The sequence below is a fragment of the Peromyscus eremicus genome, chromosome 5 (genome assembly GCF_949786415.1).
Source record: "Peromyscus eremicus chromosome 5, PerEre_H2_v1, whole genome shotgun sequence".
NCBI classification, from domain to species: Eukaryota; Metazoa; Chordata; class Mammalia; order Rodentia; family Cricetidae; genus Peromyscus; species Peromyscus eremicus.
The window spans coordinates 57,370,742-57,383,819 of NC_081420.1; the positions used below are offsets into that span (position 1 = coordinate 57,370,742).

Consider the following 13,078-nt stretch of genomic DNA (forward strand, 5'->3'; position numbering starts at 1 on the left):
GCAATAAGGCAGAGAATGATACAGGAAGGAACCCAGTGTCATCCTCTAGGTTCCACATACATGGCTGAGGTGTGAGCACCTGCACACACATGTGAATATACCTCTCACTCTCTCACACTCACAAACAAAGACACCATGTCTTTGAACACAAAAGTAGAAGAGCAGCAAGCTGGAAGGAGAAAGAAAGACACAGGAATCGGGAGAGGGACAAAAATAGGTAACAGGGTGAATACACTTGAAATCCGTTATGTGCGTGTACAAGACGCCCCAACAAACCCCATTTACACAGAATTACTATGTGCTACTTACACTTTGGAATGCTTTTTGAGATTACTCAATATGAATGCACAGAGTGGCTGTATAGGCTTCCCCTGCCCAGTTGCACCATAATCTAACCAAGTTCCCTTATGGGTCACTTGTTTTGAGTTGTTTCTAATGTCACTATACCCAAATAATGTGGATAGACATCATTGCCCCACTTCAGTTCTTAACAAAAGAGTGAATCCATTAAAAAATATCCTAAATTTTGTCTTCCTGGGTCAAAGGGCAAATGTAGTTTTAGCTTTGAGAAGTTTTGCTAATTATCTTCTTCTTACTGGTCCCTCTTGCCTTTCTATCATCACCAACTTCAGGTGAACTAAAATTGTCCAAAATTCAGAAAAATGTGAAGCAGAACATCCAAGATAACATCTCCTTGTTTAGTTTGGGGATAGGATTTGATGTCGACTATGATTTTCTGAAGAGACTGTCCAATGAAAACCGTGGTATTGCTCAACGGATCTACGGGAACCGGGACACATCCTCTCAGCTCAAGGTAGATCATCCCACTGCCGAAACCGGTTCCCTCGGAAGACAGATGAACTTGGCTCAGATTTGCTATAGCCACATTTGCTCTTCAAATCCCAGTAACTGTTCATTGCCTTCTCACACTCTCCCATCACTGCTTTCTGCACTGGCAGTGACATGGGAAACAGTAAGACCAGGGCCTTCTCAAACCTCCATCTTCTGCCAGCCTCCTGGTCCCACGAGCAATTGCCTATCCCACTATCATGGCCGCCTGTCTTCTCTGCGAATTGCCTTGGCATTTTGCTTATCCTTTTTATAATGTAAACCAAGTCAAACTATGCCCTTCAAGCTTCCTTAGACAAGAGAGACATGTTGGGTGGCATGGTGGCAAATGCCTTTAATCTCAACATTCAGAAAGTAGAAGCAAGTAGCTCTCTCTGTGAGTTCAAGGCCAGCCTATGAACATATCAAGTTCTCGGCCAGCTGGGGCTACATATTAAGAATATTAAGTGTCTCTCTCTCTCTCTCTCTCTCTCTCTCTCTCTCTCTCTCTCTCTCTCTCTCTCTCTTCTCTCTTCTCTCTCTCTCTCTCCCTCTCTCCCTCTCCCTCTCTCTCTCTCCCTCTCCCTCTCTCTCTCTCTCTCTCTCTCTCTCTCTCTCTCTCTCTCTCTCTCTCTCTCTCTCACACACACACACACACACACGCACACACACTATTATTTATTTTATTGGATTTTTAAATAAAATCGCTTTATTCTAATTAACACACAAAACCTTCACACTGTTAGTTTAAGGGAGCTACTCAATACATTCCCTATCCTAAACTCTATTCCTCTCAGTGAACTCTCTTCAGTTAGCATGGCCATTCTGAAGCCAGGGAGCTTCACTTAGGATTTTACACTTTCAATACCAATTGCCTTTATTTATTTATCAATCAGAGAGAGAGAGAGAGAGAGAGAGAGAGAGAGAGAGAGAGAGAGAATGACTGACTTCAGACTAGAAAACAGTTAGCTTTATATCCTCTTTCATGACTCCTGTGTTTATTAAACCGACAAACCAAATGATGCTAACACCAGGCACAACATTGGAAGCTTGGGACACCTAGAAGATATGGTTCTAATTCAGGTTATTTCAACCCAGATAAACTGTATTATGAATGCCCACAAGCTTTTATTTCTGATCATAACAGAAAGGGGAGAAATTCTTGGCTCTTAAATTGTAGGTGATTTCCTAACAACAGGTTTTTGTCTTATGGCCCAGAGTTCATGACCACAGGCATGTCCATCATCCCAAAGATTCATACAAATAAATTAAGAGTTATCTGCTACATATGTGAGAAACATCAGGGAAAAATACTTTAGATCTACAAAGTGGTATGAAAAATAACTGTTTGTGGTTTTTTCTTTCTTTCTTGTGACGTCTAGAAATTTTACAACCAGGTCTCCACTCCACTGCTGAGGAATGTTCAGTTCAACTACCCCCAGGCATCAGTAACAGATGTCACTCAAAACAGTTTCCACAACTACTTTGGAGGCTCTGAGATAGTGGTGGCTGGAAAATTTGATCCAAGTAAAGTGGCTGAAATTCAGAGCATCATCACTGCGACTTCGGTACTTCTGCTTCCCTGCTTATTCCGAAAATTCTAACTGGTCCCTTACTGCAGCCAGTCTCTGTGGTAACAAGCCAATCCTAATGGTCCCCCTACTGCACCTGGTCTCTGTGTTAACAAGCCAATTCTAACGGTCCCCTACTGTACCTGGTCTCTGTGTTAACAAGCCAATTCTAACAGTCCCCTAGTACACTTGGTCTCTGTGTTAACAAGCCAATTCTAACGGTCCCCTACTGTACCTGGTCTCTGTGTTAACAAGCCAATTCTAACAGTCCCCTAGTACACTTGGTCTCTGTGTTAACAAGCCAATTCTAACGGTCCCCTAGTACACTCCGACTCTCTGTTCACAAGCTAACATTCTGCATCCCCAGCCACTTATGTGTGGGGCAGAATCAGGAGTTGAAAGGGAAGACATGACACAGCCCTATCATCTTTTCAACCATTCTAATAAAACCTCACTTTTTCTCCTGATCCCAACCCCAGTCTCTGGAGTTTGTGCACTTAACCTATCCAGTCGAGGCTCTCTTCCTTGCCTAACCCCAAAGTACATTTACAGCAGGTGATTTAACTGTAATTCTGGTCCCTGGCTGTCCATCAACTGATGCTTCCATTATCCAGGCTAACACGGAATTGGTCTTGGAAACCCTGAGTCAGATGGATGACTTGGAAGATTTTCTATCAAAAGACAAGCATGCAGACCCTGATTTCACCAAAAAACTCTGGGCCTATCTCACGATCAATCAACTGCTAGCAGAGAGGTAAGGCAAGAAGAGTGTATACCATGGAGATTTAAAAACATGAAATGTCCACCTATAATATTTGAAGTCAAGGCTACGAATATAGCTTAGTGTGAAAGCCTTTGCCTAGCACACATGAGGTTCTGGGTACAATTTCCATACTGTAAACAAAACAGCAGATGGGATATTTGAAGTCATAAGCAAGAAGTATTTGGAACTGAGAATAATGGAGGGATGAGTTTATTACTGACTGGTTCCTAGAACTTTAACTAAAGCTGAGTTACTTCTTTTCTTTTTATTAAAAATGTAACATATGGGGTCTGGAGAGCTGGCTCAGCAGTTAAGAGCACTGGCTGCTCTTCCAGAGGACCTGGGTTCAATGCCCAGCACCCACGTGACAGCTCACAACTCTCTGTAATTACAGTTCCAGGGGATCCAGTACCCTCTTCTGACGTCTGTGGCCACTGCACTCATGGGGTGCAAAGAGACATACATGCATACAAAACACCTATGAACATAATTTCTAAATGTTTAAAATTTAAATGTAACATATGTGAATGTGTGGAGTGCATTAATTTTAAGTGTGTGTATATATATATATATATATATATATATATATATATATATATATTTTCAATGTAATGGCCATCCTGCTGTAGATATAGGACTACAGAGGGTCTCTTTTTCTATATCCAGGGAAGCCACTCTTTTGACATGTGTCACCATTGATTAGTTTTGTCCATTTCACATAACCACACGACCCTTTTTTGACTTTCACTCAGCATGACACCTGCTAGATTTAGCCATTTTGCTGCACACATCAATAGTCTTTTTGCACTTCCTCTTGAAAACAGGTCCAAGGAAAAATGTATGACTGTGCGATTCCAGTGTCGCCCAAGGAACAGCTCTTTGATACTTATGCCATCTCTGGCTTCTCCTTTGAGCTGCATGTCAACTCTCTAACATAAAACCCTCTCATTAGAGCAGCCTTGCCTGCAGGCACCAGAGTTTTATGGGGATCTTTGCTAGAACTTACGACTGCGAAGTTCCCACTTCACCTCTCAGATCAGATTCTTGGGAAGATGGACCAAGGTCATTGAACTAGGTTGCAAGAATTGTAACCATTATATAACTGGACTCACAGAGAAAATCTCTGATGTCAATAAGATTATATTAAAAAAAATACATGTGGTATAAGTGGTGGCTTTGAAGAAAGAAATATCCCTGCCCCTTGCACAGAAGTACATTGACCATACCTAAAGGCACAGAGAAGTTGCTCTGGAAGTTAAATATTGACTTTTAAAGCCCTGTAGAAAGATAAGCAGTTGCTAGGATTTTAGGTGATGGTAGAGCACAGGGCATTTTAGGGCAGAGGAACTAATCTACATGACTCTGTGATGACAGGTCTGTTATATCTCTTTATCCATGGGATGTAAAAGTAAACCCCGGTGTAAATTACTAATCTATATGTCAATGCACGGTCATCTGTTGTCTCAAATGTACCTCTCTGGCACAAGATTCTGTAATCTAGAAGGCTATGGGTGGGTGGGAGACATGGAGTACCCTCAGTATCTTTTACTCAATTTCACTATGAACCTAAAACTGCTCTGAAAAAAATAAGCCTTTAAAATTAATCCCTTGAAGAAGCTGGGCAGTGGTGGCACATGCCTTTAATACCAGCATTCAGGAGGCAGAAGCAGGTGGATATCTATAAGTTCGAGGCCAGCCTGGTCTACAAAATGTGTTCCAGGACAGCCAGAGCTGTTACGTAGAGAAATGCTGTCTTGAATAAACAGATGATAGATAGATAGATAGATAGATAGATAGATAGATAGATAGATAGATAGACAGATAAAATAATCCCTTGAGAGGACAGTGAGATGGCTCAGCAGATAAAGGTGCTTGTGGCCATGCTTGCCAATATGAGTTTGATCCTGAAGTCCTCCATGATGAGAGAAGAGAACCAACTCCCACAAGCTTTCTCTGACTTTCACATAGGCATTGTGGTGCACACACACACACACACACACACACACACACACACACACACATAAAACAAATGTAATTTTTAAAATATTCTCTTGAGACCACATAGCTAGATAAAGCATTAGGGTTCCTGAAGCCAGTTAGTTCTGTTTGCCTCTTGCCTTAGGCACCCTACCCTCTTGCCTTAGGCACCCTACCCTGTGCTTTAGGCCTTGGCTGTTTATCAGAAAGGCAAGTGGAGAGATTTGGGGCCTGAGTTCACCCTTGTGTATAGTGATGTTATTCAATCTATCTCCTGAACGCAGAAGTCTGGCTCCTACAGCTGCCATCAAAAGGAAAATCACGAAAACAATCTTGCAGATGTCTCTCGACCATCACATTGTGACTCCGCTCACTGCCATGGTGATTGAGAATGATGCTGGGAACGAGCGCATGCTGGCCGACTCCCCACCCCAGGACCATTCTTGCTGCTCAGGTCAGTGCTTTAGGACCTTGTGAGGCAACAATACAGAGTGGTCTTCCTGTCTTATGTGGAAGTCCCAAAGCCTCTGTCCCCATCTCTGATCCATCTTTTGCTCCCAGCTCGTGCCCGTAAGGACTCAAGCTTGTTCCTTCAGTTTGGTTTGACATATTGTGAACACCTGAAGTCCCAGCATTCCCAAAGCCAAAGCAGGGGGATTTGATCTCTCAGGCCACTCTGAGCTGCCTAGTGTCTCATGACTGGCCTAGACTACATAATAAGACCCTCTCTCCAAGTAAAGGAAGGGTTTGAAAGAGGGATCAGTAGTTAAGAGCACTGGCTGCATTTCCAGAGGATCAAGGTTTGATTCACACGTGTTGGCTCACAACCATCTGTATCTCCAGGTCCAAGGGGATCCAATATCTTCTGGATTATGTGGGCGCAAGACATGCACATGGACAGACATATATGCAGGCAAACACTCACACACGTAAAACATGAATAAATAAATAACTTTCTAAAAGAGCAAAACAAGAAATCCTTAATGATTTCTCATTTGACAATGTACTTCTCCAATCCTTTTTTTAAGATTTATTTTTATTATGTGTCTGTGTAAGTACATGCCGTGTGTGCTGGTGTCCATGCTGGCCAGAAGAAGAGGCTATCAAAGTCCCTGGCACTGGAGTTACACGCAGTTGTGAACTGCCAGTTTGGGTGCTGGGAACCACAAACTCGGGTTTTCTGTAAGAGTAGCAAGCATACTTAACCGCTGAGCCATCTCTCCAAACCCCCTTCTTTAATTAATTGAAAATGTAGGATAGGCAACCATTTTGCTTAAGAAAGAAATTACTCCTGAGTCACTAGAGTCATTTTTTCTTAGCACTGCACTATTTTGGCTGGTACTGTGGTTCCTGGGGACTTTTAGTGGGGAATCCAGGGAACTGCATGAATTACTTTGAAAGTTAGGTTAAGCTGGGCGGTGGTGGCGCACGCCTTTAATCCCAGCACTCGGGAGGCAGAGCCAGGCGGATCTCTGTGAGTTCGAGGCCAGCCTGGACTACCAAGTGAGTTCCAGGAAAGGCGCAAAGCTACACAGAGAAACCCTGTCTCGAAAAACCAAAAAAAAAAAAGAAAGTTAGGTTAAGGAAATGGCTGGGTCAGTAAAATGATTGTCTTGCAAGCATAAGGACCTGATTTCTATACCCAGCATCCACCTAAAAATCAGGGTGTGGTGGCATGCGCTTGCAATCCCAGCACCTCGAGGTAGGGGCAAGGGAATAGGGAATTCTTGGAGTTTAGCGGCCAGCCAGCTCCGCCTAAATCATTGATCCCCAGGTCCCAGTGAGAGACCCTGTTTCCAGTCACAAGGTGGACAGCTCCTAAGAAACATTCAAGGTTAATCCCTGACATCCCCACATATGTGCACCCACATGCATATATACAGACAGACAGGCACACCCAGATATCCCTCTATTACACACACACACACACACACACACACACACACACACACACATGCACACACACTTACTTCTTTAAAGAGTATATATGGAAACTGGGGGCCTAGAAACAGCCTTGAAAATCATCCTTGTGGTCTATGCCCTATGGGAAGTCTCCAGAAATGCCCAAGGCTAAGAGGACCTCTGATTGAATTGATTAGATTCCCTCCTTTGTCTTCTTGATGCCTAGTCTTGCCTGGTCTCGAGAGTGGCTGCCACACACTACAATGAACCTCTGAGGTTTTATTTTGTTCCAGAGGGTTCAATGATAATAGCTCTCTATCTAGCCAAAGATAACCTTGAACTCCTTGTGCCCCTGCCTCCACTTCCTGAGTGCTGGGATTGTAGGCATGTGTCACTACGCCTAGCAGAGCAGTTCCTTCTACTGCAGACCCATTTAGAGTCCTAGATACTAGAAGAATTGGATCACAGGCTTCTGTAGTGTGATGCCAGAGGGAATAAGAGGAGGGAGGACTCTGAATAAAAAGAAGAGGTTGTGGGTTAAAGCCCAGAAGTAGAGTGCTTACTTTGCATGATTGAGACCCTGGGTTTGATACCTAGCACTGTGTTTATCTACCTGCATTTTAAGGTAGATAAAACCTTAGCTGAGAACCTTTGGTTGAGGGAAGAGGATGCAAAACCCAGATTCTTTAAACTGAGAGCAATTTCTATGGAAGAGTATCTTGGGAATTAATGGATGTGGGTTCTTCTACACAGGTGCATTGTATTATGGCACCAAGGTTTCCTCAGGTTCCATCCCATCGTGGGCCAGTCCATCCCCGACCCCAGTGATGGCCATGCTTGCAGTAGGAGCGAAGCCGCTTGAGTCCACTCCCCCTCCACATGTGATTCGAGGTAAAAGCATGTCTCCCTTCTCAACCCATCAGAATCCCATGTGAATTTCCATAAATTAATAGAATCACCATGTCTTGAGAAACTAGGTGACTTTTACAGGAATTGTTGCCTTCCATGGAGAGACAACAGCTCCATAAAATAGGCTTACTGCAGCTGCCGTTACAAAACTGAGACTGGAGTGCTCTGGTGTCTCTTTTCAGGGCGCTAACCCTAGCATCAGGGTCTCATTCTCTGACCTCATGGGAACCTAATGAACTTCCAAGGGCTCCATGTCCAGAGACTGTCCACATTTTGAGGGGTAGGCCTCAGGATATGAATTTGCATGGAGACAAATCCATACCCAGCACTGTTTCCAACTGTATGAAGTAAACCCTCTGAAATCAAAGAGATGCTCTGCTCATGGGGATGCACTGGTGGAGCATGGTTTCACATTGACTAAACAGCTTTGATTGGTTAAGCGTTTCCTAGTTGTTCAGTAAGTGGATGTTATCATTGAACGGTCAATTTTTTTTTTTATCCAGATGTATCATTGTCTCTTGCATAACAGCATGTGGGAGGCACAAATAGCAAATGTGATCATCTGAAAGCCGATAACATGTATTTCTTGGAGAGTTTGGGCACTGAGGCTCCATGGTGCTGTCCTCAACCTTTTTGACCCAGTCCCTCTCAACATGTGAGACAAAGGCGCCACCTGGAGAACGTAGGAGTAAATGCATCACCTCTCGTCACCCCCGAGTTAACGGAAACTGCTCTTTGTCTACATGCACTCAGCCCATTACTGAAACAATCAGCTTTGCAAAAGATAAAGTTTACTCACTCAGTGGCTGAATATGGAGATAGTGGAGATAGTGGACAAAGATCTCAAAGCCACATCCCCTAGGGCTTGAGGATATTTACAGGGCAGAGACAGTGATTAATGTGTGGGGAAAGATGATTGGAGATGAAGGAATCTGTGGTTTACAAACCTACAGTTAAATTCCATGGGCCTTTGTGAAACGCACATTCAGCAAATGGAGGTGTGAGCATCATCTGCAGAGAGAGTGGCATCATAAGGTCACCCATCAGACACCTCTGAATGTCCCAGGGAGCAGTCAGTGACCTCCACAAGCAAGGTCACCAAATCTCTGAGAAGGAACCTAGGCACTGTTGTCACCAAGATCCAGACACACCAGGAGTATTTTCCACAGCTGTATCACCTCTGTGGTTAGTGCTTGTCAAAGTTAACAGAAAGCAAATGCCGCTGAGGGTTTGCCCAGGCTTCCCCCCACCGCCACCCCAGTTTCCGGGGTTCCCTGACTTTATCACTTTCACTTACTTCCTGGCAGCTCCTGGAGCCTGTATGCACTTTGAATCCTTCTCTCTCTTTGAGGATGAACTTTGGACATTCTAAGAGTGCTTCTGCACCCTCCATAGGGAAGGTCCCACCAGCCAGGAGCATATGGGTTGTTTGAAATGGAAGTAAAAGGCTAGTTAGTTCCTGTTGCTAATACAAGTGCAGATCTCTAGGCTCTCTTGAATAGACTCTCATATTTAAAACAAAAAAATCTTCAGATGGGCCAGTGAGGTGGCTCAGAGGATACAGGCACTTGCTAACAAGCCTAATATCCTCAGTTTGATCCTGGAACCCACATGGTAGGAGAGAAGAGACTAGCCCAACTTATCATCTGACTTCCACATGCATGCTCCACCTAGACATAGGCCCATATGTGTACACACACACACACACACACACACACACACACACACACAGACTAAATAAATAAATAAATAAATAAATAAGTTTTTAAAAAGAAGAAAATAATCTTCAGGACTGACATCTTAAGACTGTTAAGCCAGCATGGTGGCATAGGCTGGCAGTGCCAAGCTGAGGTAGAAAGATCACAGGTGTAAGGCCAACATGGGCTATCCAAGGAAACCCTGTCTCAAAGAACAATAAATAAAACTAAAGTAAAATGAAATGATTAAAACCATTAACTCCAGACTGGGTGGGTGGCACCTCTCATCCCAGCACTCAAGGTGAAGGCAGAAGAACCTTGAGTTTGAGGTGAACACGGGCCACAGAGCAATCCTCATCTCACAGAAGAATGGCTGAGGGTGTCACTCAGTGAGAGGGCATGTGCCTAGTACATTCAAAGTCCTAGGTTTCATGTCACAGTACAGAAAAGAGAGGGGGGAGAGAGGGAAAAAGAAGGGAGGGAGGGAGGGACGGAAAAAGAGAGAGACTGATTGTTTTTCTACACACACCAAGCATCCTTTTGTGATAAGGACTCAGTGAGGACTTAGGGTAAACATGTTAAGTGGCTTTGTCTCACTTCCTGCAGTATTCATATATTTCACTTCCTGAAAGTATTATGTAGACGAAATTCTAAACAGTCTTAGTAAATAAGAAACACAGAGCCAAATGCAGGGCTAATAGCCGAAGAGATCAGAGAATTAGCGAAGAGCCACTGACTACCCTTTAGCTTACCACCAAGCCCTAGTTTCCCACATGAGAGACCTTCTTCCTGCCGAACCTGTGCTTTTATTGCTTTCCTGTTCTACCTTCTCATTGGCTTTAAGCCCAGCCACATGACTTCCTTGTCACTGCCTGTCTATACAGACCTCCAGGTCTCTATGGTTGGTACTGGGATTAAAGGCTCATGTCACCATGCTTGGCTGTGTTCTTGACCACACAGAGACTCTGCCTGTCATGTGATTGGATTAAGGGCGTATGCTACCACCGCTGGATTTCTGCTTATGGCTCACTATGTGACCTCACTATGTGACCTCTGATCTCCAGGCAAACTTTATTTATTAACATACAAATAAAACCACATTTCAGCACAATTAAAATATCACCACAGTATTATTTGTGGCCCCAAATGATTTGCTATTTCTGTTTTGTTGATGATGATGCTCCTTATAGCCACATTCCTGAGTAGGGACCCTATGTGGAAGACTAGTTAGTGTGCAGGACTTGTACAGTAAATGGCTCCCAAGAACAGGACATACTATGATGTCCAGCATGTGAGCCATGCACACAGTTACTGTGTAGAATAAAGCTTTTGCAGCAACAAGGACAAGACAGCCTATTTCAAAATGATCTTCCCAGGAGGACTACAAAGCTTCTTCCACATTTCTAGTCTGCTGTTTGATTCAATAAAAAGGCTGGCCTTGAATCAGACCATCCTGGGGTCAAACTCTTCCCACGTGACCATGAGCCATACACTGGAACATCTCTGGTCTCAATTATCCCACCTGCAATATGGGGTAATGGCTATAGAGTAGTTATATAAAGCAAGATTCTTATAAGTAGACAGACATTCAACAAAGTCTAGCTAGTGTTTGGCCCATAAACTTTAGAATCCCAAGAATGTATTGTGGTGATGTTTTATTTGTGCTTTAATAAATAAAGTGTGCCTGGAGATCAGAGGAAAAAGCAAGCCATTTTAAGTAAACAAAGAAGTCAGGCAATGGTAGCACATGCCCTTAATCCTATCACTTGGCAGGCAGGATCTCTGTGTGTTCAAGGCCACACTGGAAACAGAGCCAAGTGTGGTGGCACACGCCTTAAATTCCAAAACTAGTTAACCACGGAGGTCTGGAGGTCTGTATAGACAGACAGGAATTGACAGAGCTGGGTAGGAAGAGGAAGTGATGAAGTTGAATGGAGAGAGCAAATCAGATGGCAGAATTGCAAGGCACATAGGCATGGGAAACAGGAAGTCTCGGCATTTGGAAGCCGCAGAGTTGGTGAGGTAGAGTTGGCTGGTGGCTTTCCCTATTTCCCTGGTATAAGGCTTTCACCCATATATTTGGCTCCATGTTTTTTATTTAAAAAGATCATTTAGAAATTCATCTACAATGTATAAAGTTGCCATGGAGATCTTCAACATATTTCCAACCCTACCAAAAATTAAAGCCACACTGACTAGCTTAAGCATGGGTTTCACTCCATTTGCCTAGAAACACATCACTCCATTTGGCAGGACTGAGTGGATATTGTTGACTGATCTGATAGGATTTCAGTAAAGTAGGATTGCAGAAATAACTGTTGTCTCCCATAAAACAATTTTATTCAAGCAAACTGTCTTAGTGTTCTAGTGCTGTGAAGGAACACAATGAACACAGTAACTCTTGTAAAAGAAAGCATTTAATTGAGAGCTTGCTTACAGTTTCAGAGGTTTAGTCTATTATGATCATGGCAGGGAGCATGGTGACACACAGGCAGACATGGTGCTGGAGAAGTAGCTGAGAGTTCTACAGCTGGATCCACAGGCAGCAGGAAGACAGAGAGATACTCAGCTTGGGCTTTTGAAACCTCAAAGCCCAGCCCCAATGATACACTTCCTCCAAAAAGACCACACCTACTCCAACAAGGCTGCACTTCCTAATCCTTCTCAAGTAGTGCCACTCCCTGGTGACTAAGCACTCAAATAGATGAACTTGGGTGAGGGGGGCATTCTTATTCAAAACATCACATTGTATTTATATAAAAGGAAAAAAATTACCATAGTTGCTTTTCAAAGGAGCCATTGTTCCACAGTTTAACAACGCCCTCTAGTGCCCAGCTTTGACATAAATCAATGAGCCAAGTAGTGGTTGACCACTGGACATGAACTATACGGTGTGAAGGATGAAAGGAAATACTAGGAGTTAATGCTGATGCATGCCTGTAATCCTGCATTCTGGAGGCTGGGGCAAGAAGACCACAAATCCAAGGACAGCCTGGGCTACAAGCTTAGATCCTGTCTCAAAAAACAATGACAGAAATCATCTTCCTTTTTATAATTTTGCTTACATTTCCCTTGTATATTTTCTAGTGGAAAATGACCCCCACTTCATCATTTACCTGCCAAAAAGCCAAAAGAATATTTGTTTCAATATTGACTCAGAACCTGGAAAAATCCTTAACCTGGTGTCTGATCCAGAATCAGGTAACATAAAAGCAGATTATATTATATTTGAATTAACTATTTGTATGATGGCCATGCTTCCTTGTGACTACCTGGGATTCCTTTCTTTTTCAGCTTACTAGATATTTTAGTTTTAAAAGTTTTATGATTAGTGAGAAATTAAATTATATATATTAAGCATTTCAAGCAATTATAGCTTAAAACATATATTTTGAGCATGAGCTGTTATTTTCATTTAATTATTTTATAAT

The 13,078-nt window shown here is 43.1% G+C and overlaps 1 protein-coding gene across 1 annotated transcript in view; it reads left to right on the top strand.

Moving 5' to 3' along the window:
• The window catches only part of Itih2 (inter-alpha-trypsin inhibitor heavy chain 2), a 38,802-nt gene that overhangs the window by 22,062 nt on the left and 3,662 nt on the right, over nucleotides 1–13,078 (top strand). Inside the window, exons 12-17 of the mRNA XM_059262426.1 lie at nucleotides 633–814; nucleotides 2,211–2,396; nucleotides 3,014–3,153; nucleotides 5,424–5,593; nucleotides 7,795–7,932; nucleotides 12,735–12,848. Coding sequence (XP_059118409.1) covers nucleotides 633–814; nucleotides 2,211–2,396; nucleotides 3,014–3,153; nucleotides 5,424–5,593; nucleotides 7,795–7,932; nucleotides 12,735–12,848 — 930 coding nt within the window. The remainder of the gene's footprint in view (nucleotides 1–632; nucleotides 815–2,210; nucleotides 2,397–3,013; nucleotides 3,154–5,423; nucleotides 5,594–7,794; nucleotides 7,933–12,734; nucleotides 12,849–13,078) is intronic.